The 27,360-nt window shown below is 41.1% G+C and overlaps 1 protein-coding gene and 1 long non-coding RNA gene across 3 annotated transcripts in view; one reads left to right on the top strand and one right to left on the bottom strand.

Moving 5' to 3' along the window:
- The window catches only part of prdm5 (PR domain containing 5), a 34,542-nt gene extending 16,580 nt beyond the window's left edge, over nt 1-17,962 (bottom strand). Inside the window, exons 1-13 of one of the 2 annotated variants that reach the window (XM_071487031.1) lie at nt 17,632-17,962; nt 16,812-16,895; nt 16,115-16,237; nt 14,558-14,726; nt 14,237-14,414; nt 13,409-13,501; nt 13,123-13,244; nt 12,350-12,429; nt 8,848-8,932; nt 8,597-8,754; nt 8,061-8,154; nt 4,070-4,230; nt 725-818 (exon numbers count right to left, since the gene is read on the bottom strand). In XM_071487031.1, the coding sequence (XP_071343132.1) occupies nt 725-818; nt 4,070-4,230; nt 8,061-8,154; nt 8,597-8,754; nt 8,848-8,932; nt 12,350-12,429; nt 13,123-13,244; nt 13,409-13,501; nt 14,237-14,414; nt 14,558-14,726; nt 16,115-16,237; nt 16,812-16,895; nt 17,632-17,730 (1,540 nt within the window). In that variant the 5' untranslated portion in view covers nt 17,731-17,962. The remainder of the gene's footprint in view (nt 1-724; nt 819-4,069; nt 4,231-8,060; nt 8,155-8,596; nt 8,755-8,847; nt 8,933-12,349; nt 12,430-13,122; nt 13,245-13,408; nt 13,502-14,236; nt 14,415-14,557; nt 14,727-16,114; nt 16,238-16,811; nt 16,896-17,631) is intronic. The other variant, XM_071487032.1, reaches the window with a different exon arrangement.
- A 5,065-nt stretch (nt 17,963-23,027) lies between these two features.
- Nucleotides 23,028-26,884, top strand: LOC139626621 (uncharacterized). The gene is made up of 3 exons (XR_011692362.1): nt 23,028-24,562; nt 25,032-25,207; nt 26,308-26,884. It is a non-coding gene; the product is annotated as an uncharacterized lncRNA (long non-coding RNA).
- The last annotated feature ends 476 nt before the right edge of the window (nt 26,885-27,360 follow it).

Below are 27,360 nucleotides of genomic sequence, written 5' to 3'. Positions count from 1 at the left end.
TTTCTGTCATGACAGTAAACTGAGACCAACTTCTCCTCAGAATAATACAGTAATGCTCCCATTTAGTTTGGGTATACAAGCAACTGACAGCCATGCCTCTGATTCAGACACCCTTATTGGCTGTGACAGCACCCACTGGAGCCAATAGGAGCGTCCGATTCGGTGACATGACTCTGAACGTTACTAACGTTACAAACATGGCGGATAAGAATCCATCAATAAACACACAGAAAGAAAGCAGCAATACACCAGGCAACCGGTAAGACTATCCAAATCTTTTCTAACTTTTCTTATTAGTTTATTGAGCGAAGTTAGTGACTCACACAGACCGCTTGTTGGGAAGTTGGGAAACAGAAAAACAGCATGTCTTCAGCTCAAACCATCGCAGAGTAAAGACACTCTAAAGACAACGTGATATTTGGGAGCGTGCACACCCCTGTGGGCTTCACGGAACATATAAAAAGGACAAGCATAACAACTACATGTTAACCCTAAATAATGTCACTAAATGCATTTCAAACCACATTAAAAATACAATTTTAATCTGATTGTTGTTTGTCCATTTTGCCGTTTTATCTAAAGATTAAAATGTGTTTGATACGAGCGTCTCTCGCTGTGTGGATGCGTTGATATGACACTTCTTCTTTAACTCTAGTCGGTGATGTTAATGGCTGCTGATGGAAGGTCAGTTTAAGAAAGCACTGAAGCTGGGAGGACCACTGACCTGTGTGGCTGCGAATGTGGACCCTTAGCGTGCCGTTGCTGGCAAACTTCTGCCCGCAGTACGGGCAGATCTTCTCCTTCTCCCCCGTGTGTGTCTGAGGAAGAGAAATGATAAAATGCACATGTGGTTGATGTTAAGAAAAACATTTGTAACATTCATCCTCACATCCTTCCTGCATTACAAAGTAAAACGTGATCAACAGTGATAGCTGGAATTCCATGTCAGGACATATACTCATCAGATGCTCGTGGGAGAATTTATCAGCTTCATCACGCTGTCTCTTCAAACGACAATTCATACAAACATAATCTGATTTTGGTCCTTTTTTCTTCATTAAAAGCAACTCCAGAATCTACTTTCCACTTTAAATGCCCCCTTTAGTACATTTTCTTAATCGCACTCTTTGAATAAAGCACGTTTCATCCTCCCATAATGCACCACAAACCGGTGGTGGACTCAGTAAATGGAGATGCACATGTTCACATGACAGTGGATCCACTGAGCTGCCCTGAAGGCAGGATCAAAGAACACAGACGATGCAGGTTTGCCAGGGTCCAAGGCCCCCGGGGACTATAAAGGCCAGGGTGCACATATGCATACACCTCCTCATCCTCCTCCTCCCTCTTCTTCCTCTCTCCTCACCGCCCTACAGCACTCAGTGTAGAGCTCTGGGGCGCACATGCAAACGGGGAAGAAGAGCATGTGGAAAGAGTGTTCTACCTCCTCCATCCCCCTCCCTCCCTGCTCCTCTACCTTTGCTCTCTCCCTGTTGAAACGTATGCTCTGAATTCCACCTCCTGGCCTGTTGAAAATTCCCCAAAATAATCTTGAGTATGAAAGGCTCAAACTCAGAGCGACAGTTTCAACAGCAGTACAACAATACAGGAACACCTCCTCACCGGGCCCCCATCCTTCCCTCCATCACCCCGCTGTGTGACTCTGACACCTCGGGTGTTTTGTTACAAAGGCTCCATCCACACTCTCACACATGCTCACACACGCACATCTGCACATTAACAAACAGATAAACATGCACTCACAGACAATCATGTACAAACAAATTCACTTGCATGAACACGTGTGTCCCAGACGGAGCAGTGTTTCATGAATTATTTGTATGACAGAGGAAACGCTTGTTTTCTACCTTCACAAACAGACAGCCAGAGGGAACGCTCTCAAATTCACATGGGAACATCACGTCCCAAATCATAAGTGTGGAATTTATTGGGAGTTGTATGCAATTATCAACAGTTTTATATATAAATGAATAAATACAGAGCATGTCTGTATCAAGTTAAAGCCAACCCTGTAATTTTCATTCAATGTGAATTCTTCCAGCCCAGCACTGACAGAGGTGAGACTAGCTTGTACAATGCATGCACATACATGCTGACACACACACACACACACACCCTCTCATATAACAAATCCAGGCTCACTGAGGAGAAAAGCATTTGCTGTAACACAAGAGCGCTCCATGAATAGCTCAGGCCCGTTCTGCCAGATATGTACAGCATCACCGTTTATTTGCACGAGCCACCGCTGTAGTGACGCACATCCGCATATGAATCAGGACTTGAGAAACAAAGAGACATGAAGATCTGTTCTGTTTTGGTTTGAGCACAAAAACAAGACAGAAGAGGATGTCAAAAATGTCAGTTCAGAAAGTCATTCAGCGTCATCATCAACCTTGAGATCTTTTCTTAACTTTTTTTTAAAAAAACTCATTAAAAATCCTGCTTCAGGAGAGATAACTGTATTTGCCACAAAAAATGTGAGATAGATCTTTTCATTCTGGCTCTGTGGCCACGTCTGTCTGTGTCTGGAGATGTATTTGCCAGAACAAAGTCAATCAACAAAAAACAGCAATTATTTAGATAATCAATCAATTTTTTTAAAGGTTCCATATTGTATAAAGGTAGATGTCCATATGTTTTTGATTATAAAGCAGATTAGCTAGTTTCTTTATTAATTCTGTGAAATTATCAAAGCCTCAGTCCATAGAGAAATGCACACAGCCTGTATTCAGAAACTGAGCCTTAAAACCAGCTGTCAGGACTTCTGGACCTTTGTGATGTCACAACAATCCCCACTCTTAGCTAATTCCCAAGCCCACCCCACCTAGACCCAGGATTTGGTTTTCTCTGAGTGTTTACTCGAAATCTGCTATATTTTTATTTGATCACTCAGAAAACAGTCAACACTTCAAATAAAACACTAGAAAAGTGTAAAATGTGGGACCTATAAGTCATTTTTCAAGCAAAAATGCTAAACAGTCACTGGTTTTAACTTCTAAAATTTGGTGCTTTTCCTGTGCCACATATCATCATAAAATTAATATTTAATCCTTTGTTGTATAAAACAAGCAATTTGAAAATGTTACTTTGGTATTTTTTGCTATTATTCTATTTTTAAAGACTGAAACACTAATTGGCAGATTATTCAATTGTGAAAACAATCATTTCAGTTCTTTTAAAAAGCATCATAATTACTAATGCTACATAAAAATGACTGTGATAACTATTTGTGATGAAATGGGGGGAGAAGTTTGCGCAGACAAACAGATACAGAGCATCAAAGTGTAGATTAAATAAGACTTCAACATGAGTACGGCCATAAGCAGGGTTACTCTGCACGTGTAAACACAGCTACTAAGTTGTCGTCTCCTCGGCAACCTGACTTTGATCAAGGCCAGATCTCGCAGCAGCCTCCAGACCCCCGTAAGCAGCGAGACAGTTCAACATGCCTGTCTTCAGCCCTACTGTTCTGAGGCAACCTCTGAGACATTTTCTTTTGCCCTGTGCCAAGTAGCTGTTTTGGTTTCAATCTTGATCCATAACCACACCGGACGTTGTCAGATTTAGGGTTTATAATCTGCAGAGAGATCTGTTTGGGGCTTTGAAACCCTGCGGAGCTAATGGACTAACTGCCATTTCTAATCAACATACGAATTGATTTCCAAGCCTTCAAGTGAAAGGAAACCTCGAGATGGATGTCTCCGCCAAGTTTGACTGTCCAAGATATTAGCTGCATCACTTCATAAAACTGGATGTGAACAAAAACAATGGAAACATTTTCAGTAAGTAGATGGTTGGGCTGTCAAATCCTCCCTTTAAATTTAGTTTGATAGCTGAAGATTGATGATGAAAAATACTGCAATGCAGAGGAAGTATATTCTTAGTAAATATCTGAAGTCGCATGCAAAGCGTCAACATAATTTTGTCAGCAATTTGTCAGCAATTATGGAAACTCTTTTGTCAGTTATTTTCTATCTGTTATGTCTGCATCTCAAATGAACGCAACAACAGTTTAGCTTGAAACCTTTTTCAGAAAATTTTCATTCACCTTCTTGTGGCTCTTGAGGACTGATGGAGTGACAAAGGCCTTCTCACACAAGTCACACTTGTACTTCTTATGGCCGTCGTGCACCACCTGGATGTGGACGTTGAGCGTGTCCTTCCTCTTGAAGGTTGCGTCGCACTGGTCGCACTTGAATGTCCTCTCACCTGCGGCAAGGATAGAGGTCTGTTTGTCAGAGAGCCATTTCCAGTTATCCATTGTTGTGCCTCTAAACACACAGTCATCACGCACAGCAAGAGGGGACCCAATTTCACTGGGGTGATTGTGTGGGCAGTGAAAATACAAAGAGGGTGTTTCACTGTGCCAGACAGCTCCAAACAACGGTCTTTAGAAAGGTCTGGTAAACAAAGGTCGTCTTTTATCATGTACCTGTAGCTGAATGCATCCTGGGAGAGACGCTAAAACTTCTCGGCCATGTTTCTTCTGAACAATAAATGGTTTGGTAGGTTTACAGCGCAAAAAACATTATGCCCTATTTTATTAATCATCCCACTGAAACACCAGACAGACAGTCCTCAGACAGCAAGTCTCAGCTGTTCACAGAGTGAAGCCTGATGTTTCTCTTCACGCCTCTGCTCTGCCTCCGTACAACAGCCTCTATTGTTGAAGAGCCGCTGTTTCCATTATATGGAGATCATTCCATTTCCACAGAGTAATTTGGAGAGAGACTGCGTGTGTGTTTGGTGGGAGCAAGTGGTTACAAGCTTGTGCTCGTTCTCCTGTTACCAAGGCCGATGACGGTCGGCTCAGTAAAACGAAACGGCGGCGAAAAGCTGGAGGTCCACTGTGTTTCTAATCAAATCGAAACATTCACTCGATGATAGTTAATGTCAACGACACCCACACGTATAGATTTCATTGCTACTCGGAGCAGAGCTTCAGTCTAGTATTAAAACATGCAGCTTACACAGGCACTAATTTATAGATTCACACACTCTCAAGGTCTAAAAACAACCAGAAGTCCTCAACTGACAGTTGACCTTAACATAAATGTGCTGCGCATGTTTCAGTGAAACACGAAAGAGAAAGAAAAAAGACATGATAATAATGGCTAATAATGTTTAGTGCTTGGGATGTAAAAATGCAGGTGTGTGTGTGTGTGAGTGTGAGTGTGTGTGTGTGTGTGTGTGTGTGTGTGTGACATTGAGGTGTTGATAAATATCTACATATGTGGAGCACACTGTAAATGTTTATAATTATAATACAAAGAAAAAGGAAAGGAGGGGAAGCTTGTGTATGTGTGGGGTAGTGTGTGTGTGTGTGTATGTCTGTTGATTGTGGGTGGGGTTGGGGGGCCCACAGCGGAACAGGGACCAGATCCGGCCATCAGTGGGGCAAGCCCAGAGGCCATTAGGCTGAGCTGTAACTGAGGTGCCGAATCAGTTTGTTTCCACCACCCACGCCACCCAGACCCTCAGGAGGAGGTTTGCTCAGTCTAGTTGGTTGATTGTGGAGGGGGCTGAGATTTTTTGGTGGGCAACCTTCAGATCCTAGGGAATCTAACAGGGAGAGTGATGGGACCCAAGCAGCACCAGCATCCAATCCCCATGTAGCACCTAGTACTGTTTGGGCAGCTCCAATGATCACCCAGGACCAGGGCCTCCACCACTGCTGCTGCCAAAAGCAGGGACCATGTTTCAGTGAACCTCAGGCAAGAACCAAGCACATCAACAGATGTGTTCTTACAGAACTTAAAGAGTGGTCCAGGCCTTTCGTACGAGTCAAACACAACAAAGAAGTAAGAACTGTAACACCTTCATTTGAATAAATTTAACGTTTAAATAAATTACCTCTGACTATTTATTCATTAAAATAAAAATATACAAAAATAAAATTTGACACAATCCTGATCAGCAGAATAACAATGGTGTTGATACGTGATTAGCAGCTGTGTTAATGATTTATATCTAATTGTTTCAGATCCTCTAATCAATTGTTCTATTTGTGGTGTGAAATTATTGTTTTCACTCTTTGGGAACATTTTTGTCAGTGAAACTCCACAAGAACAACAGGTAGTCTTACGTAGAAATGTAATATATGACATATATGTCACTACATCAAGAATGATGTTGCCATATATGTCACCTACAAGGGGATATATTATTATCACATAAATACATCCTAAATATGAAGAAATACGTTCATAACCACAATGAAACACCCACAGTAAAAGCTGTATTAATTAATTATTAATTATTTATTATAAATTTATATATGCAAGTTTCTAATTCAACATACATATAAAAACTCTATTTGCTTTCTATATGTTTTCTTATTAATTTATATCTTCCTATTCTGGGAAAGTGGTCTCAGACTTTTGGACCCTTCTGTATATAATTTCAACACATACTGACAGGCTTTGGGATGGGTATATGCAGTATTTATGTAACATGTCCACAGCATAAGCATACATACAGGAAATATTTATATGGGCTAGACTTATATGTCAATATATGAAGTTATTGCAATTTCTGATAGGTTGCATATATAATTTTTTTAATTTGTGCTTTTATTTTATATGTACATATATTTCATTATAGAAATTCAATATATGTAGATATATTTTATCAACCATATTTGATCCTGCTGATGATCAGATCTCACAAACATTAAAACAAATAATTTCTGACAGGTTTGTCTCAGTTATCAATTTTCTCACAGTTTGGTGAATCTGACTTGGAGCCCATACAAACAAACCACAAATAAAAAAGTGGGAGAGATTTAGGGTAAGAATTGAAAAATGTTCCTGCATGAGGACTCTGAGTTTGGATGTGATTTCACCTGAACTTTTCACGACAGCTGTGCTTCATCTTCTCACTGCGGGCCGCCACTACAGCGCTCAAGTGCTGCCCCAACACTAACTCACAAAGATAGACACACTTATTCAGTGGCATGTGGCTATTTTCTCACCTGCAGTACAATGAAAGCACATACTTGATCCTCCCACCCCACATACCGTCTAGAACTTGATACTGAATACAAGTCCTGGTATTATATAGCCTGCCTCCAGAGACAGCGGCAGGAAATGCCTTCAGCAGTACAATCTCTTTGTTATCTGGCTCAATTTGAGGACCAGCACCGCATCCTGCTGAGCCTCGACTGTGGCTCAACTGTCCGAAAAGAAAGTTTCTGTCAGACGAGAGCACCCAGAACAACCTGTATGCTTTCTAATGTCTCCTTGGTGAGATGTTTGATAGAGTTACAACGTCTATTGTTAATGGAAATATCCACAGGGGTAAGGTATAGGACTATCACGTCATGACTGGTCTTAACTTTTGTTCTTAAAGATTAAGATGGTTACAATTCTAGAAGAGTGAATTATTTAAATGCCATTGCTTAATTTCATGTAAAAATGATCAGATTAGTTTTGTTATGGTACAAAACAAGAGGAAAAAATAACATTAACTTTGTGTAGAGCTGTAACTAACAATTACTATCACTATAAACTGATTAATATTTGAGTCTGTGAAAACAGTGAAGTCCACCACAGTTTCCCAGAACTCAAAGTAAACAATAAGTATAAAATACGAAATATTTTAAATGATTTAGAGCGTAACAACCTCTAATTTGTTGTTCCTCTTACAGATGAAAAGTTGTGTTGATGAGCAGTCACTCAGCTCAGTACACACAGGTGTTTTGCAGCTACAGGTCTTGCTTGGTCTGGTATGACCAGTACATTGCTTTTAGGGGTTAATGTTAGCTAAGCTACTTACTGTAGGTAAATATTGCAGTACGATGCAGATTACTGAGTCATTTTGTTGACTTTATGCCTCTTTCCTACTTGTGCTACTGTTACATTAAGTTTAGCATTTAGCATGACTGTCAGCTGTAGCTACAGTGGCCGCTAATTAGTCAATTATCAAAATTAATTTCCTGTCAATGGACTAATAAAGTAAATGATTGATCATTGCACCTTCACTTGTGGGGATATGTATGCACTGCGGGCAGGTTCAGCAGGACTCACCCTCATACTTACTGTTGTGAATGAGTAGATGACGCTGTAGAGAGAAGGGGGTGCGGAACAGCGCTTTGCACTCCTCACACTGGAAGGGCCTTTCCTCAGAGTGGGTCTGCAGAGACAGCAGAGCAGCATCAGTGTGTCTGTGATGTGTGAGGGCTTCCTGCCGCACCGTGGATGTTGATGTGAGAGGATCATGGGTAAGGCTCCGTAGCCTATTTAGTTTGTTGACTTGATGAGGACAAGCGGCTCGAGAGGCTTATAGTTCAAAGTGCTTCTGTTTTTCTGCTCCCCCCTCCGTCTGTCCCCGACCCATCTATCTGAGTGACACCTCAATCCCAAAAGTAAACATGGGGAACCTCAGGGGTGGAGGAGGCCAAAGACCCTACAGATAACCACCACCACCAACGAGACCCTGATTGATTACAGCCTGACTAATAATTGTAGCACAAAGCAACCAGCTGGATATGATGGTATAAAGAAAATAATTACCACACTTGTGAAATCCTAATTACAGTAACTATTAGCTCACTAGTGGATTATTATGTGATCACCTTCTTATGATTCTTGTAGACGTTGCGGTGAGCAAACTCCTTCCCACACAGCTTACATTTGTAAGGTTTGTCCTCGCTGTGGATGATCTTATGAGCCGTCACCTGATCCAGGCGCTTGAAGGAACGACTGCAGATCTCACAGGTGTACGGTCGCTTCTCTAACCAGCAAAAGATCAAGAGAGATGCATTCAGGTAAACAGAGATGGTGCATAAAGTTCAGGAGTGATGTTTTCAGTGCAGCGTTTTCCAACCTGAGTGTGTGATCATGTGGCGTTTCAGCTGATTTGTAGAAATGAACTTCTTATTGCACGCGTGGCAATCAAATATTTCATGTACCTGCAACAGAGGAGGAATAAAAGGTGTATTAAAATTTTGGTCTTCAGGGTAAAGTGTGCGGTGGCCCTGAGAGGTCGATGCACTGCAACTTAAGAAAACACATGCAAGTAGACAAAACACAAACAAATTCAGAAAATATCTGCATCAGTTTGACAACACATGTGCTGCAAATACACAAAACACGTGTTTCCAGGGGACACAAAAAAGTGATGAACCTGGTTGGGACCCAGTTGCTGTTGCTTTGTGACTTTTGAAGTGCACATGCAAGTGCGTCTCAGCCTGGTTCATCACTTTTTTGTGTCCCCTGGAAACACTTTCATTGTGTTGTGAGTATTTGCAGCACATGTGTTGTCAAACTGATGATTTCTGAATCTGTTTGTGTTTCATCTATTTGCATATGTTTTTTAAGATGCAGTGCATTGAGCTCTCAGGGCCACCGTAGAAGCCCCTGTAAAAGGATCTCAGTCAGTTTTCATCAGACTGATGTCGACAGACAGAAAAGCTACTGAAGTGATGAATAGTTTAAACCCTTTTTTCTGCTTTAGAGTAAAACTCCAATCATAGCAAGTTCAATCGCTCGTACAGCTACAATAGCATATGCTAATGCTGAGCAGCTCCTTTTGTCACAGCTGCTACTGCAAAAGCTTGTTCAGTTAAATGGTGATAATGGCAGTTTTAAGCTGCTTTGGAACTAATGTGTCATTAGGGAAAGTTTGATTGCTCTTCAGCAAGAATAATAGTTAATGCCTCGATGTCTTTGATTGAGGTTCTATGAATACACCAGATTTTTTTTGACAGAAACACTTTGCCTAAGCAGGACTGAGTTCTTCAAAATGTAATGTAACTGGCCTAAATTTAGACAATAGTGCAAGATTGGAAAACATTTCTGCAAGAGCCACATAATAGCAAAACTGGCACATAGACACATAAGGAGGCCACGCAGGACTATTACATATTTCTATTTTAAAACACCCTGGAGAATTGCAGAACTATGTCAACTTCCAGGTGACTTTAAATGTTGAATAGTTTGCAAGTGGCTTGATGATAAATAATCTGACGGGGGTGAATTAACGCCTCTTCATTAATCTGGATGATAGATGTTGGCAGGAGAAAATGAAATGTCACAATTAGCAGCTGGGATAATGGATGAAGAATGCACGTTAATGAATGACAACCAATGAGACAAATTGTGTGAGACAACCTGTGCACTAATCCAGCAAGTGTTTACACTGTGCATGATCAATCCACACAGCCCAAGTGAATTATCAACTCATAATAAGAAAAAACCAGAGCAGCTTCTCTGGTGGCTCCTGTCTTTTCCACAACAGTTTCAGGTTTTGTTCAGACCATGGGTGAAGGTTTGCATATGGACAGTAAGGACATGTCCCTACCAATGTTTTTCAATTACATAATTGTCCCTACCAATATTTGAGTGAACTTGTTTGCACTATGTTTGGAGTGAAGTCATATTAGATAACTCTAAGACGACCGGTTGATTGGCTTAAAGAGCGGGGACTATCTAGAGGCTCACTTCATGTACAAATATTGCACACTGACAACAGTCAGTCATCAGCGTCAGTCCAGACCTCAAGCATGGCTGAAAATGTAGTATTTCAGATGACTACCTGTCCTCTGTTGTCTGAACTGCAGCACACAAAACTTCATTTTGTACTTTGTAGATATCAGGCCACCAAAAAAGAGACATCAGGTGCATTTTCACCAACCAGAGCATGAGTAATAGTGAACTAACCAGCCAGCAGCCACTGTGATTTAAAATGAAAACCTGCTTTAGGGGTGACCCGATAGCCAAATGGTTAGGGTGCATACCACATGAGCGCAAATGCTCTTGGCAGGTGAGTCGCTGGCCCGACTCCTTCCTGCATGTCGTTCCCCTCTCTCTGCCCCTTTCCTGTCAATCTCCCTTGTCCTATCAAATAAAGGCACAAAAGCCCAAAATAATATCTTTAAAAAAAAAAAGAAAACCTGCTTTAGCTACCTATCCTCACCAGCCTTACATGACTCAATTGCTAATACTGACGCATCACTGGATTAGCAGCATTTTAGTGTTGCAGATGGTCAGAACTAGTTTTTAAAAGTTAAATCACTTCCTAAAGTTTACTTGCCTTTAGTCTTTTATTGGTTGTTGCGTATAGTTTATATCTGAACTATTCGGTTGACAGCATTATAGTCCTCTTTGTTTTGGATGGCCTGTTGTGTACCTACTAATGCTGAGACCAAACCTTCACCCTTGGGTCAGACCAACACTAACCCTCTCCTTCATTTGAGTGGAGCCAGTCCCTTGATGCAGTCGGGGTGTCGATGCAAAAAAGTTTAACCGTCCAGCAAGGCGCTGCACCAGCTGTGATGTCACATTTCTGATGCAGGTAATGTGATAAAACACATTAGAATAATAATGTCTCCATTTCTATACACTGTTTCTATCAGGACGCATCCACTCAGTCAAAGCTGAAGAACTCTGACCTGCAGCGTCTGGGGACTGCAGCGAAACAGGAAACTCACGCTTGAATTTCTCCTCGGTTTGGGCTTCAGTAGAAGTGAACGAAAGACTTGATAACTTTCCAGAGTTGTAAAACTCTGCCTGTGAGTTTTGACATCTGATAAGCATTTAAACACACTCTGTCACTCCACCTGGGCCCCCTGATTGTGTTTCATTGTCTCACTGGTACCTTAAAAAACACGCCCCCACCAACGCAACCTGCTGTTTCCTGTATAAATCTCCACCGATGGTTGCTAGCTATGTTAAAAATTATCATTAATTATTACAACAGCACATAACTGCAATGAAATTTCATCTTTAAATGGAACACACATTAACCTACTTTGCGTGCAACGGAGGAGTGTAACCGTTGAAAGATCCACCTCCTCATTGATGTCTACAACAGCAAATGTACTGAGCATAAGCTTTCACTGGAAACACACAGTACCAAAATAAATATATATTTGTATGAAAAGGTTTCAGGATAGTGTTTAAACAGCCCCATTCAAATCTGCGATCCATCAGTAAGAGGGAGAATCCTGACGCCAAGGCTAAAACCTTATTGTCTGCCAACAGAGCCTCTTAAATTTCACTAGACCTGTGGGATGAGCCAGTGAAAAAGAAACCAACCCTCTGCTCTGTGTCACCCTGAATGAATTTGTAACAACTTGATCATAAAGACACCCTCACATGGAGAGGGAACAGCTCAACAAAGTGAACTCAAGAGAGATTAAGAGGTTAGTCTAGGTTATAGAAACAGTGGAGGGCGATGGATTCCACTGTACACCAATAAAGACACATCACTGTAAAAACGGATCATGCAAAACTAGCTAAGCTGAGCAAATCCCCTCAGATCCAGCGCAAAATATCTGGGCATGATCATTTGAGCTGCATCGTAGATGTTCACTGTAGAGTCTCACCTTTCTATGTTCCTGTAGATTCAGAGAGGAGGAGCATTTTCTGTTGCATATGGTGCATGTGAGTTTCTGTCGTGCGCTTCCTGTGAAAGAAGAAGAGCTAGAAGAAAATTACGGAGCCTAAACTACAGGACTGAAGTCAAAAGTGGGCAATCACGGCAACAATTTCATGACAATCATCACACAGCAACAGAAAAACATCAAAAGTTTCACTGGACAAAGATTTCTCCTCATCGTAGGCCCAGTGATTGCACCGTCCCACCATTTCAGGACCCTTCCCTTAGCTCCATCTCAATCACATGACCCACATCTGATGCGGCTGAGCCACTTCCCCCCTCGCCCACACACACACACACACACACCACTTGTCCTAACAACATTGGTAAATCATAAAGGCCCAGATCTCGACTCCATCAGCGTCTGAGATGAATGTCTTAATCTCGGGCTGATACTTGATTCATGTGTAAGGCTGCGCAGATCCCCACTGCCCTACATCCCATCATAAATAGCTGTGGAAGTCCAATTATCTAAAAAGAGTTAGCAGCCCCTGAACACACAGGTCAGCAATTATGGAGCGTGAGTAATTAGAGATGCGTCTCAATATTGCAGAGATTTAAACTGATCGAGGTCAAGTACTGTAACTGCAGCTCCTCCAGTGCTGAGGCTGCTGATGGACAATTAACTTCATTAGTCTATGTTTTGCAAATCAGTGGAAAGGCGATGCATGTGGACAGAGAGAGGGGAAGAAAATCACAGAGAGAGGTGCAGACGCCAACCTGTGTGAACATTTCCTTTATGCTTCTTCAGCGCATCCTTGCTCTTGAATCTTTTACCACAGCTCTCCGCTTTACAGATGAACCTGGCATCTCCTCTACAGGCTTCCTTATGCTGTTCAAAGCTGTACACACAGGGCACAGAGGAAGAAAGCAGAGGAAATAGCTTCATGACTTACAGAGAAATATTATAATAATAACAATTTCAAATGGTAAAAACTGTGTCTTTGGAACATTGTGCATTGTACTGTATACAGCTTATAAATTCCCTTTGGACAATGTACGTTACCTGGACTCTGAGCTGAATGTGTTGTGGCACAAGGAGCACTGGTGAGCTTTAGAGTCAGCTGACGGATCCAGTGACTCAGAACAATGCAAAACACTGCGGAAGGATTCAAAATAAAAACAAATTAGGCACCATGTAGGAAATGAAACACATCAGGGTGATGGCTTGTTGGAATTAAAGTTAGAACGTTAAAAAAATAAATTGTAAAGAGGAGAAATTCTGTACGGTAAAAGCAACAGCCAACAGCTGTTAGCTTAGCTTAGCATTAAGACTGGAAACAGGGGTAAACAGCTAGCCTCCCTATGTCCAAAGGTAACAAATTTCCCCTACCAGCTCAATAATTTACATGTTATATCTCATTTGTTTATTCCACACAAACACTGACGTCACAATGAAAATTAGTGGGTTATGTGTCGGACTACTTCTTGGTTGTGGTGACAAGAGATCAGGAAAAATCAAACAAAGCAGACACAGAGCAAGGCTAACTGTTTCCCTGCCTATATGCTAAGCTAAGCTAACTGGCAGTGAACAGACAGACATGGGAGTGGCATCAATCTTCTCACAGGGAATAAGTGTATTTCCCAAACAAAAGCGAATTTCTATTCATTCTGAATTAATTATGCTTTTGTCTCTTATTAGAAGCAAACAAATAAATACTGTTAAAACCAACTTTTTTAACTTGACTCATACTCTCACATCTACATTTGTACAGAACTGATTTATCACTTTTTCAGACTTTTTAATGACCTGAGCTTTTAGCTTTCATGGAAAAAAATGAGAGTAAGATAAAACAGTTCCACCGCCAGTTAAGGAATGAATCAGTAAACCCACTGGCGCTGCAGAGCCTGTTTGATGGGGAACTTCTTGCCACAGTTTCTGCATTTGAACTCCTTCTCCTCGGTGCTGGGCCTCTGGTGCAGACTCTGGAGGTGGGCGGCCAGGATCTCCTCACTGGGAAAACTGCTCTCACACAGCAAGCAGGGGTGGTCCTCCTTCTTTGTTACCAGTTCTGTACAGATGTGGTTCACACACAATGAGCATGTTAGGTCACACAGCTGGGATCTAAAAGGTAATTCATGTATTTTTAGCAATAGTATTAGCAATAATTGTGTTTGAATATTATTCAAATGAGGAAACATAACTTCACTGTACCCATTTCAACAAGATGCTTGGTGTCTTTACTGTTTTCATCCTCATCTTTGATGATCTCCTCCTCTTCTTCCTCCTCCTCTTCCTCCATATCACTGTCCAGGTAGCCTATGAGGAGCTCTGTGTCTGTCTCTATGTCATCAACAGCCAGGTAGAAGATGTTTTCTCCATCCTAAGAGAGGATAACATGGTTGTTGTTGTTGTTGAGTAATCACACATTGCTAACGATGCCATGGAGCACTGGCAGAACTACACCTAGCAAACCTGAGAAGAATGCCGCTAATTAGAAAAGCATTAGCATTCCTGCTAAAACACAGCTACAACTATTTATGGTAATGCAGAGTGAGTAACTATTAAGACCGGCTGAAGGTTGAACTCATTACACTCAGACAACAGCCAGTTCTGGCCTGATTGAGGCCACAGGTCAAAAGCTCAAACCTTTAAAAATGTTATCATTAACTCCCCTGTCCTTAAAGGTCATGCTAATAAAATCAAACCATCATTCTGTTTTAACTATGGGATTCTAAATATACATAAATAATGATTAACAAGAGGAAAGCTGCACAATAAATGTCACTGCTGATGGAACACAGACTTTTAACCCACATGGATGACCTTTAAACGACCAATCACTTGGGCATTTGTGTATTAATGGAGGGAACTTGGCCCTACAACCTGAAATGTTCATCTTCTCTTTGTTCCACCTCTATTTTTCTTCCACCGTGACAGAACGCGTGCAAGATGTGAAATTACCCAGATCCAATGCAGTGAAGCTGTTTTCACATGTGAATGTGTGTTTGTACATTTAAAAGGTTCTTGTGGTATTTTTCTGGTAGTTCTGGTTACTGTTATTAATGCTTTGTTTGTCAATGTAATAAAAAAAGCACAAAGAAAGAATCTCAAGGCGGCAGTTCCTGAAGGATTAACAATCACAAAAACATTTCCTAAGCAAAATCCTAATACATGTATGTCTCCTAAATGCAAATAAACACTTTGTCCACTTTTACACACAATTCATAGTAATTTACAAAATAGTTCAGACATCTGGCTACAAATAGACATGAAGCCAAAATTGGTTTTTTTTCACTGTAAATGAACAACATGCATCCTTCGGCATGAAAGGTCATCATATTGATACTTCCATTTTCACCTTTAACCTAACCTAACCTTTTAATTCCTTCAGCTCAGCTTGTATGTTTGCATATTTGTCTTAGCTATGTTATATTTACCATGTTCACACTCATCTTCTGGGATGACTACAGAACAAACACACAAAAAACACAGCTTTTTTTTCACTTTTTTGACCTGCTCTACTGTAAAAAAGTAAAACGACTTTTTGTTGCTTCGAAGATTCTCCAGACTGAAAATAAGTTTCACTATTTGTTCAGTTTAAAGTTTAAAGAATTTAACTAAATTCCAGCATCTTCTACCTGTAGTCAAAAGAAAAGTCAAAAATATTTCTCTTTGAGCTGGTCCTGACAGATGTGTATTACCCATAATATGTATCACTCTCTTTCCCCTAAGTGTGAGCGATTCATTATCCACTGAGAGGAAATATACCTGTATGGCTGCCAAGTTCTTCTGCTCTTGCGAAGGCGCCTGATGGACAAACCGCAGCCAGTTGGCATAACGTGGGTTACTCGCATCCAGAATATACAGCACATCTCCTTTACTACCACGGACCTGAAGAAAAAAAAAAAACAATTTTAGTAAATGATTGATTCTTCTTCTTCTCTTGTTCCTTTCATGGTTTGGGTTCTGTTCATCAAAGTGTGTTTGGCCTTACATATGAACATGTTATCATGAGCACAGGTCTGTACCTCACAATGTGGCAGCTACAGATAACTACATCACAGCCTGTGTTCTAGCGGTTACCATCAGTGGCTCCCCCGCAACATAAGAGTCAGTTTAAATCGGCCAGTGTGGTTAATTGATCTGCAACACAATTAATTCTTCTCTGTATCACAGAAAAATGGAGAATGCGTTTGGACACACATGCAAGCAGCTGTGTCTCTCTTTCACGGCTCTCCTATGGTAAAGGATGTATTTAAGGACTTACTCTGTTAATTAACCTCATCCATAATTGATCCAGTGTTGTGTGTGCAAGGTTAGTGTTATGAGGAGAATGATTTGTGCACTTCTCATCTAAGGAAAAAAAAATGTTTTAAACTAATTTAAACCACTTGTACCTTTAAAACCTGCAACCTTCACTTTTGTACAGTACTACAGAAACAAGGCAGGTTGTGTGTGCATTCACCTCCCACATCAGCCTGGTGTCCGAGCTTTCATCCAGCTCACTAGGCAGCTTTTTCTCACCTGCAAAGGGGCCAAACTTTTCTCCCTTTAAAACAAACAGAGGGATCGTTTGTCAAAACATGATTCCACTGTAAAACAAACTAGCAGCCTTTGAATGAATTATAATAAAACATTATACACCCCAGTGGACGGTCCACACCATGATTTTTGCACTGTGGATGGCTGGTGGGCAGGCCTACTCTTTAATGTGACATGTGAACACATCCCTCACTCCAGGACTTTTTTTCTTTTTAACTTTCCATAAGTGCCAAAAAAACAGGGGGCGTGGTCAAAATGTGGCGCTCATGTTCATCCCCAGCATGTTTTACTACAGTGCCACAGATTTAAATGACAATACCCTCCTGATTGTGAACATAGCCCCACTGATACCTGAGCCCATTCATCCACTGCAACATTTCGCAGCTGCGTATGACCTCTCCGTGTACCTGACAGCGGTGGGAAAATGTCTTCAGTTTTGACGAAATGACGTAAAAAGAGCTTTAAGGTTTCAGCCTGATGTAAAGGTCATGTAGAGTTTGTTCATGAAACAGGAGCTGAGCACATCGTTCAGCGGTGACCGACACACACCACTGGAGTTACTGCAGCTACGTGGCACTTCACGTCAGAGCAGCCCCGGGTCGAGGCTGAGACTTTGACAGCGACTAGAGGGAACAAGGCGAACAAACCCGTCTCTACAACGTTTAGAAATGTCTAAAAACCAACAATAATCGCTTCCCGCGTCTAAACTCGGTTACAAAGTTGCCCAGCCAGAAACAACAAACCTTTTTCACTCGCCTCGCCGTGTAAAGACCGATTCCATCCTGGACCTTTGACGATTTCAGGGAAAATCTGTCTGGCACATACATACCCAACATTGTCATTACTCGGAAAAGTTTCCTTCAATGACAACTGGTTGGCTATCAGATGTGTCAGCGGAGGGGAACAAGCATTGTCAGTTTAAATCTAGAGCAGAGTTTCTTCGCGGAGCGGTCCAGGTTGAACTTCTGCTGCTCCAGCTGCAGGAAGGCAGAGCGGCGTCCTGATTGGTCCAGAGTTGGTAACCAGAAGCGACCTTTTCTGTGGTGCAGCTCCAGCCTGTGCTTCCCCCAGGCTGCGCTCCCAGCCAGCACAGGGGGAGAGCAACGCCACGACTGTGTGTAACAGTAGTAGTACGTCTTGAAACCCTGACAAACTGTACACACAAACACAACTTGGTACCTAGCAAATGGGTCCCCAAATATATGAGTCAGCCCATACGCAAATGTAGTATGTGTACATATATTGAATTTCCATTTATGAAACACGTGGATATATAAAATAAAAATGTAAAAAATATTTTAAAATTAGTTATTCATTATTGACATACCCTATATGTCAACACCATACAAATATGCATGTTAATTTGTGTATGCTTATGTTGTTGACATATGCTCCATATTAATATCCATGCCAAAGCTTGTCAGTATATGTTGATATTATGTGCAGTAGGGTCCAAAAGTCTGAGGCACCTTTCGCAGAATGGGAAGATAGAAATTAATAAGAAAAACAAATATGCCCTATATATCCCCTTATAGGATATGACGTATATGTTATATATTACATTTCTGAATGGGAAACTTCCACACACATATTTGTATCAAATAGCCCACACCTGACAAGGCTGAGTTTCTGGATTTGGTTTTGTAGGTGACTAGGATGTCAGTATATTCTCTGAGCCTATACCATATTCACTCAGTATGTCAGCATCAGCGACTAAATGACAAAAATATATTGGAAATATAGTGGAATTAAATATTGTATTGCCACCCTGACTTAAAGATCCCTCTGTAACAGCCACTCATGCAAGTAACAGCACTAAGAGGATAAACAGATAAATGAGTATCAGAATATTTGTCGAGATTTATTTCTATTAACATACATCATATGAAAAAAAAGTTTATTTTCATATCAAATGCACTTTCTGTTAGTGTTTGTAGTTGAAAATGGATGTACCAGTGTGATCGTCATTATGAAAACAGATCAATTAATACTTAGAGGTCATTCCATAGTAGCCATTGTAGAGGCCACATTACTACACTACACAGATAACACATGCATTTTACATTCCTCTGAAAAACACTCACCATCATTTTCCTCATTCAATACTAACCACCAAAACTTCAGAATATTTTGTGTTTTGGCTCAAATTTGTCTGTTGTAAAATTGAGAAACCACAGTGTACCAGAGAGCAGTACACCAGAGGTCTGACTGACCTCTCAGCTAGAAGGCCAGAAACCACAATTTACCAACAATCAAGAGCTGCTGGAACAGATGGTTCTTCTGGCCTGAAGCCGGCTGCTCCACAACCATCTGAACCAACTCCTCCAGGCTGAACCTTAAATCAAGGCAGACTTATATGTAAACAAAAACAAACCAGGAAGTAGATGGTGTCCACCTACCAGTGCCGGTAATGATGCATGGTGCCATGTTTATTATATACTTAGACTTAGACAAAGCTCCAAAGGAAACAGGGGTCAATATTTCATAATTTGAGACCCCTGAAAATTTAGTTTAATATAATTTCATTAAAAACGGTGTCATGTCTGCTTAATTCATATCTTTTAATTTAGAGTTGTATAATATGCACAGTATGTTGAGGTTACATGTCAGTCATTTTGTCTGAATTCTTTTTTTTTAGGGTTATTCCATATTCAACTTTATTACATATGTGTAATATATGTTATGAATTGATTGAGAGAATATGATATAAAATCATTGGTGAGATTGTTATATTGGTTTTTTTATCCACAACAGGTACTTTTTTTCCAGTAGAACAAGTACTACTGTCCCATAAGTAGTTTGATGGACCACCTCTAATGACGGGACCCAAATAAAATACTGGAGCACACAATTCACTTGAGCAGTTTAATGATCAGGTGCAAATGACTAACGTTCAGGCTCGTACTCTGTCTTCTTCACGGTGAAACAAAAATGGCAATGATTTGAAAAAAATTTAAATAACCTCCTGCAGTTAGAGAACAGTCTCTCATTAGTTAACAGGGGTGGGAGGTACCTAGTCTGAGGGCTAATGTTATGATAGCACTCACTGATGAAGGAAGGTGCTACAGTGTGACACAACACAATATGATAAATAACCAGAAACAACACTGACACAATAAATCATAAAAGGAACAATGTATTTCATTGGGGTTCAGTCGTTCAGAGGTGGCCCCATGAGAGGGAAAATATGAAATTTCAAATAAAAGTATCCAAAGTAAAGCCAGATTACTCTTTTTTTTCTTAGCTAACTGTTTATGCTGAAGCAGTGAACGTGTTTCCACCTGAACTAAAGAACACAACTTGTACATATATTTGTATGAAAATGCTGAAAATATCAGGCCACAAGCAGACTTCACATTATAGTATATTCTTTTTTTTTTTTAATCTCCACTCACATTGATGTGTTGACTTTCACCCTACACAGAGTCATTAGCTTTACCTCTAATCACTGACTCTTTGTGTAGATCTGCTTTTGAACACCCCTTCAGCAAACGCGTTCCCTCTTTAATCAGCAGTGATGTAGTCCTTTGTTTACGGCGCATATAGCTCGTGTTTATGACATTTGCTTCCTGTTGTGCTGTGGCTCTCCGCCGAACTGCTTCAAGAGCGGTCCAGATGGCCAGCTTTGGTTGACAATTACAACAAAGACTGAATCATGATGTGCATGTTTACCTCAGAGTCAATGAGGTGGTGTGTTCAAGTGTTTTCCTGACTGCTGTTTTTAAAGGGTTTACAGTTCAAAACTTCAGTAGATGTGTCCTGCAGTCGGGATTCCCACCCCCCAGATCACTGTTGCAGCTGAGATGGTGTAATCAGTGGCCTGGAGTCATATTCCAGGTGTATTTGAGTTAAGCCATGAGAGAGGGATACAGGGAGACTTACTGGGTGACAAGTCTGATCACCGCACTGAGAGGGCCTTTTGTGTGTGTCTGCCCCACCCATGTCCTCCTTGGTCCATTTCTGTCTCCCCTGACCTCTCTGTCAGAGCCTTGGCCTGTCGGGGAAGGACGATTAAATGTCATGACCCCTTTTTTCCTGCGTGCCCTCTGAGGACCCTCCAACCCATTAACTTTCACTCAGCTTTCACTAAGATCCTTGGGTTATCCAGACCAGCTCTGATCTCCAACACCTGCACAAAAGACACACAGAAACACACACAGGACTCATCTCTGAAACCAGGGAGCTAAATACCAGGCAAGATGATAATCGAGATTTGGCCGCTTTGAGATCATGGAGAGTCCATGCTGATCCGTTGGTCTGGTCATGGTCTTTGGTGGTTTGTGGAAGTTTAGGACTAATCACTCAATTCTGAACATGATTCTGTAGTTCAAGCTGGTGGCTTTGTGAGGCTGTACTTACTGTAGGCACAGTGGCACTTTTAAAGAAATGCTAACATCAGCAACATGCTCACAACGACAATGCGTTAGCATGTTAATACTTGCTAACTCACACAGGCCCTCAAATCAGTTCCCTGGCTTCCTGTGTGTCAAAGGGTAGACTTTAAAACCCTGAAAAAGGCTGAACCCGGTGTAATCAAAGCCTGTGGTGCATTTGGGTCTGCTAGGTAACAAGGTTGTTTAGTGCTGTTTGCCTCAAAGTCTGTATAATTTAGTAGAAGAGAGCATACTCAGGCAAAAAAGAAAGGTTTTTGTCTTAAAGAGAAATTTCTGATCTGATTTTATTTAATCTTAATATGTCTTAATTTAATGTTATTTGTTCAAATTTGTTTTTAAATGTAACATTTATGTTATCTTAATGTTTTACCTTGCATTGTGTCTGAATGGCGCTATTTAAATAAACTTGTCTTACTTTTCCTAACTGGCAATAAACACAAATTACAGTTGAGGATGATGGGAATGTCATTCATTTTGCAGGAACTTTGGTCATAAATCAAAATATTGGATAAATTGACCTGATGATGGCGCCAGATAAAATGTTCAGGGATCACCAAAGTGATTACAATTTATCCTGAGGGGGACATGAATGTGTGTACCATGGGAATCAACAGTTGTAGAGATATTTCTTTCACTAACATCATGATGGCGCTAGAGAAAAAGTCAGGGGAGCATCAAAGTGAGTAGGATTCGTCCTCTGAGGACCATGAATGTCTGTGCAAAATTTCATGGCAATCCATTTAAAACTTGGATGGAACAACCGACAGACTGACACTGCCATCCACAAAGCCATGCAGCTATTGTGGCTAAAAATCTCCTCCAGACATACAGTAATACCCTAAGACACCAGTGAACGGCATCTCCAGCTCTTTTACTGTCTGGTGATTCTTCTTACCAGACGTCTCTCACCATTTCTCACTAATACAGACATGTATGAGTGAAAGAAGCTTTCCATGACTCGACTTACAAAGTGATGATGAAGCCACCACATGCACAAGCCAGCACTAGCAGACAATGACGCATTGAGGAATTAAAGATCTACCACGATAAAGATTTTTCTTGAAGACATTTGGATCATCATCCCCACAGGAGCGTGACTTTGAACCTGAAAGTACCCAGTCATGGAACTGAGCCACTCAGTGGCTGGACTGTCAGTTGGGCCAAAAACTACAGAAACCACATTTAGGACATGGTGAAGGAATGGATTGCATTGAAATAAATACTTTCAGAGTTTCTTTTTTTCTAAGTAAATATTTTCACTGGAGGAAAACCTCAGTTTGGCAAACATACAAATGGTTCCATACAAGTTTTTCCAAATGGATGTGTGCATTTTTCAGAAATCTCCCAAACCTGATACTGTAGATTGAGGAGCCAGACCACCTTTTGTTTCATGTTTCACAAACCCCGCAGTCCCTCACCACAGCTCCCTATTTCAAGGCTGTCGCTGAATAGCCAGCAAACCATTTCCTGAAGCTCCGAGGTCACTGGATAAATAATGTTTTCATTCGACAACCCCAGGTCGCCACTGAAGGAGGGTCTTCAGAGGGAGCCTTTTGAAATTACAGTACTGATGAAGCGTGAGAAATTACAGGCACTTAGAAGTGATTTCATGAGCACAAGAGAGCAGGGGGACCACCCCTATGCAGCTTGAGTGAGAGGGGGTGATGGCAGGGAGTACACAAATACACAAACACACAAGGCTTTACATGTGCACACAGCTAATGCAGTTCATACACACCCAGACATGCACTCACACACACACTCACACACACATACACACACACACACACACACACACAGAATCACAAACATATCAGCTATAAAACCGGATCTCCATCCAGGGAACCTCAAATGTAGGATGTGTACAGGATTGTTTGAATCTGTGTCTGGTAATAAAACTGAACTCAGGGTTGAATATACAGCAGGATTAAATGAAAGCCATACTCAGGAGCCAGCCATTGTTTTTTTCACTGCCTGAGTTATCCTAATGGAGATCGGCTGAGACGGGCAATGCCCGAGGGCCGCTGGTCCCTCTCCACCCTTCCTGGGAATGGGCTTTTGGTCAGGATGGTTTTGGAAGGAAGCCTCCGTTTTCTGCCTGTCCCTCTGCTGAATCAGAGTTATGTAGAGCTGGTTTGGACCTGAGCCTCAAAAATGATCTATCCCTGGAGCCGCTGAAGTGGAATCATTTTCATCACGGTCTGCTCCTCTGTGCTTCCCAGCGGGGGCTCCCGTTCTTTGCGTGTGTGTGAAATTTCAAAGCGTCATAATTTCATTTCACACTGTTTACTTTGGAGATTTCTGAGACAGTGCCACCAGTGTAAGGCTTGAATCATTTAATTTAACCACTCTCAAGTATGTAGTACCAACCCTGTAGAAGGCCGAAGCCTTTCATTCACTGCACTCAGCTTTTTACACACAACAGTGTTTCACAGCTCTCCTCTGTCACAGGAGTCACACTCAAAGCCCTCCCATCGGCGTGTCCGTCTGTTTGCTGTTCATCCCTGCTCCCTTTTCACGATCTCTGTCCAAAAGTGTCACTCAGCTCCAAGTTGAACTGCAAAAGTGCATTCACACACACATGCACAAAGCATGCTCACAAATGCCAACTCCTAAAGCCCTTTGTAAAGAGAGGGTGGTGGTGGGACTCCTACGTTTGCAAGAAACTACAGTTTAGCTTCACCCAAAAGCCTTTTCTCAGCGCTCCACACTGTGTGAAGATTAACCCCTTCAGGAATCGTCTGACAGAGTTATGCGAGGAGACTGATGTCACTTTTATGTCTGTACATTATGAAGCTAAAGATGGTTAGCTTAGCTTAGCATGAAGACTGGAGAATGAGAAACAGCTTGGCTCTGTCCAAACATTAAAAAAGCTCTGCCTGCCAGCACCTGTAAAGCACTTATCACTAAAAAATATACAAAAATTAAAGTATAACAAAGACAAGATTAAATAAGCAAGATACAACATGTTAATTACTGAGCTTCATGGTGCTGGGAGGCAGATTTTTTTACCTTTGAACAGAGACAACTGTTTCTCACTGCTTCATGTCGTCAAGATAAATCAAGCTAATGGACTCAAGGAGTAGACATGAGAAACTTCTCATATCACTCTCAGCGAGACAGTGAGTGAGCTTGTTTCTCTAAATGTCTAACTGCTCTTTTAATAATTTAATAATGGTATTATTTATAAGCCACTACTCTGATTAACTGGCAGCATCGTTGGTCACATTTCCGCAACAGAAAGTCTGCTGCTCGGACCACAGACCAAAACTGCTGTCATGTAAGTCTGATTCCCAAATGGAAAGTATCAGTATCATTTCTCAGTTATCAGGTTAAAGGACAGTTCTGGATGCTTTGTTCATAATTTTTTTTTCTCACGTTAAAAAAATAGTGAAACAGTGAGGAGAATTAGTTTATAAAGGAACAGTGAAATTATCAAAAGAGTTGTTTCACTGATACAACTCTCATGTCCATATGCTACATATGCTACTGCTATCAGCTAGGTAGCTTAGCTTAGCACAAAGACTGGAAATGGTGGCTTTGTCCAAAGGTTTTGAAAAAAATCCACATTCCAGCTCCTCTAAAGCTGAATAATTAAAATGTTATATCTTGTTTGCTTGAAGCTGGACTCGGCAGTAATCACGTGTCATCAATGGGCAAAAACTGAATAATCTCCTTTCAGTATATTGTAATTCAAGCGGTCTGAGGTCAAACTAAATGTCTGCACCTGCTTTTGGTTCTGATTTCAGACTTCCAGCCCGTGACCGAAGACTTTGGCCAATCATAGGTCTTTTCAGAGAGAGAGCGTTCCTATTGGCTGCTGTATAAATGCAGATGTTTGTGCACATCCCTGCAGGTGGATATGTGTCAACATGGGTGGAGAGTTTCAGAGCTGGAGAGAGCCTGCTGTACTTCTCCTGGGCAGGTAACAGGCTGCTGACTTCTTTTCCTGTTATAGCTAAATGTGTTGTAGTGGTTGGTTGCGTAGGTAGATTTACCATGAGAGCAAGCGATTAGTGGCTGTTTTGAATGTTGCTAATAGTTTAGTCTTCTGCTAATCATAGCTAACCTTAGGTTCACAGCTGCAGCTGTGTTGCTTGTGTTGCGTGTGTTGCGTGTGTGTATGAATTGCATTCATATGCCCTTGAGGCTGAGAGCTGAAGGAGGGCGGCTGTATTTGTACCCCAGCTTTCATCCGTACAAAAACAGCATAACTGAAATCACAGGCACATAACTGCGCTTGAAACCACAACATGTCATTTGTTTACTTTGGTTTTTGTATGAATTAAACAACGGAGAAACAACATTCTAATTTGTGGACTTAAGAGGTTCTTGAAGGATTTTTTTATTTACCTTTGGACAGAGCAAGGCTAGCTGTTTCCCTCTGTTTCTAGTCATTATGCTAAGCTGAGCTAGCCGCCTCCTTTTCTCCGGCTTTGTATTCTAAAATTAGATTTGAGAGTAGTATCAATCTTCTCTCCACAACAGTCGTGAGTGGATTTCCCAGAATGTCAAACTGTTAATATAAAGCACTTAATAAGACCAATAAAATATGTCTATCACCAACACTGTTTCATATTTAAGCTAAATAAATAATGTATATGAAAATGTAAGGTTTTCAACCTCAGTTTAATCTCGCTGTTATACACAGAATAGATTTGTTTCATTTGCTTAGACTGGTTTTAAATGATGGCTGACATCAGCCTGAATCTAATCTAGTGGCGAGTCAAACTGATGAACCAGGTTTTCCGTGCGCTGCTGTGATTACTCCACCACTTACCCGAGCACTACATGTCCTGCTCCACTCCTCACACTGCTCCATGTACACACATATATATATACAAAACTCATACATCAAAGCCCTGCGCTCATTACCACGCTGAAGATAAACACGGACAGCCCTGCAGGTTAGCTCTCGGATAGAGGTTTCTCTGTATGTGAATGTTTGCGTGTGTGTTTATGAGAAGATCTCCTGAAGCATGCTGGTAAAAAAGAAATGTCTGTACATTTTTTTTTCTATCCTAGAGCCCTTGAGTTGACCAGAGCGCAGGAGACCCTTTAAAGAAGCCAAGGGCTTCACAGCAGATCTTATTCACACGTGCAGGATAACATCTTAGGCAGAGCCGGCCAGCTTTATTAGAGGTGGTTTACAGGGATATCCACAAAACTCCCACCACTCTGTGGAAGCTCCTCCACATTATTCCAGGGCAACAGCAGGTTAATGGAAGCCAGGTGGAGCCTTGCTGCATTTCCTCTGACCAGGAGCGCTTGATTGACAGTGAGTTGTGGCGATGAATCGGAGTGCAGCTACCCAAAATCAAGGTCAGGATGGAAACATGGCATTTCACGAGCAACAGCTGCTTTTCTTGGCCACAACAGAGAGAGCATTTCCATTCACCTGAGACTACTCTTAATTGGAACGTGTGGATATGTGCACTGATGTGTGTCTGGCTTTTCTCTTTGCTTATTTGTGGTTAACTATGTCTAATGGTTAAATAGTATTGCAAGACACCCAATTCTCCCAAATTTGGTGCCTGTTTTTTTAAGTGTATGCACTTAAAATAACATACGGGTAGATGAACAGAAAGATCGCTGTAGTGATTGTGGCCTGTTCAGTATCACCTGTTTTTCTTTTTTATTCTGAAATGGTGTCATTTCAAAAGCTTTCAGAAAGTTGTGCAACAAATGTGCTATTTTGACGACTGTATTGTTATAGTTTATTTGCTTTAAAGCAAGACAATGTCAAATTTTAAAATAGGAAATCACTAATTTCCTATTTACATATGAAAAGTTGAATTCATGAGAAATAAAACGCACCATAAGTTAATATAATGTGTTTAAGAACATGTTTGTCTGCAAAATGCTATAGCATTATATGAAAGTTACACCAGTAAAGACATATTAGTCAGTAAACTGACTCAGCAGTGTCAGTTACACAACAATAGGCTATAGGTCAAAACCAGATCAAGTAAGTCTATAGCTGTGTGCATTTCATTGCTTAGAAATTCAACTTTAAATTTCTCCTTTCTCAAAAGTTACATAGTGTGACTACTATCAACTATTATAAATAAAGCTAAA

Source organism: Trachinotus anak, unplaced genomic scaffold (genome assembly GCF_046630095.1).
Source record: "Trachinotus anak isolate AG129_WGS33_773 ecotype Australia unplaced genomic scaffold, CSIRO_AGI_Tana_v1 ptg000010l, whole genome shotgun sequence".
NCBI classification, from domain to species: Eukaryota; Metazoa; Chordata; class Actinopteri; order Carangiformes; family Carangidae; genus Trachinotus; species Trachinotus anak.
This window is presented reverse-complemented; position numbering and strand designations above follow the sequence as displayed.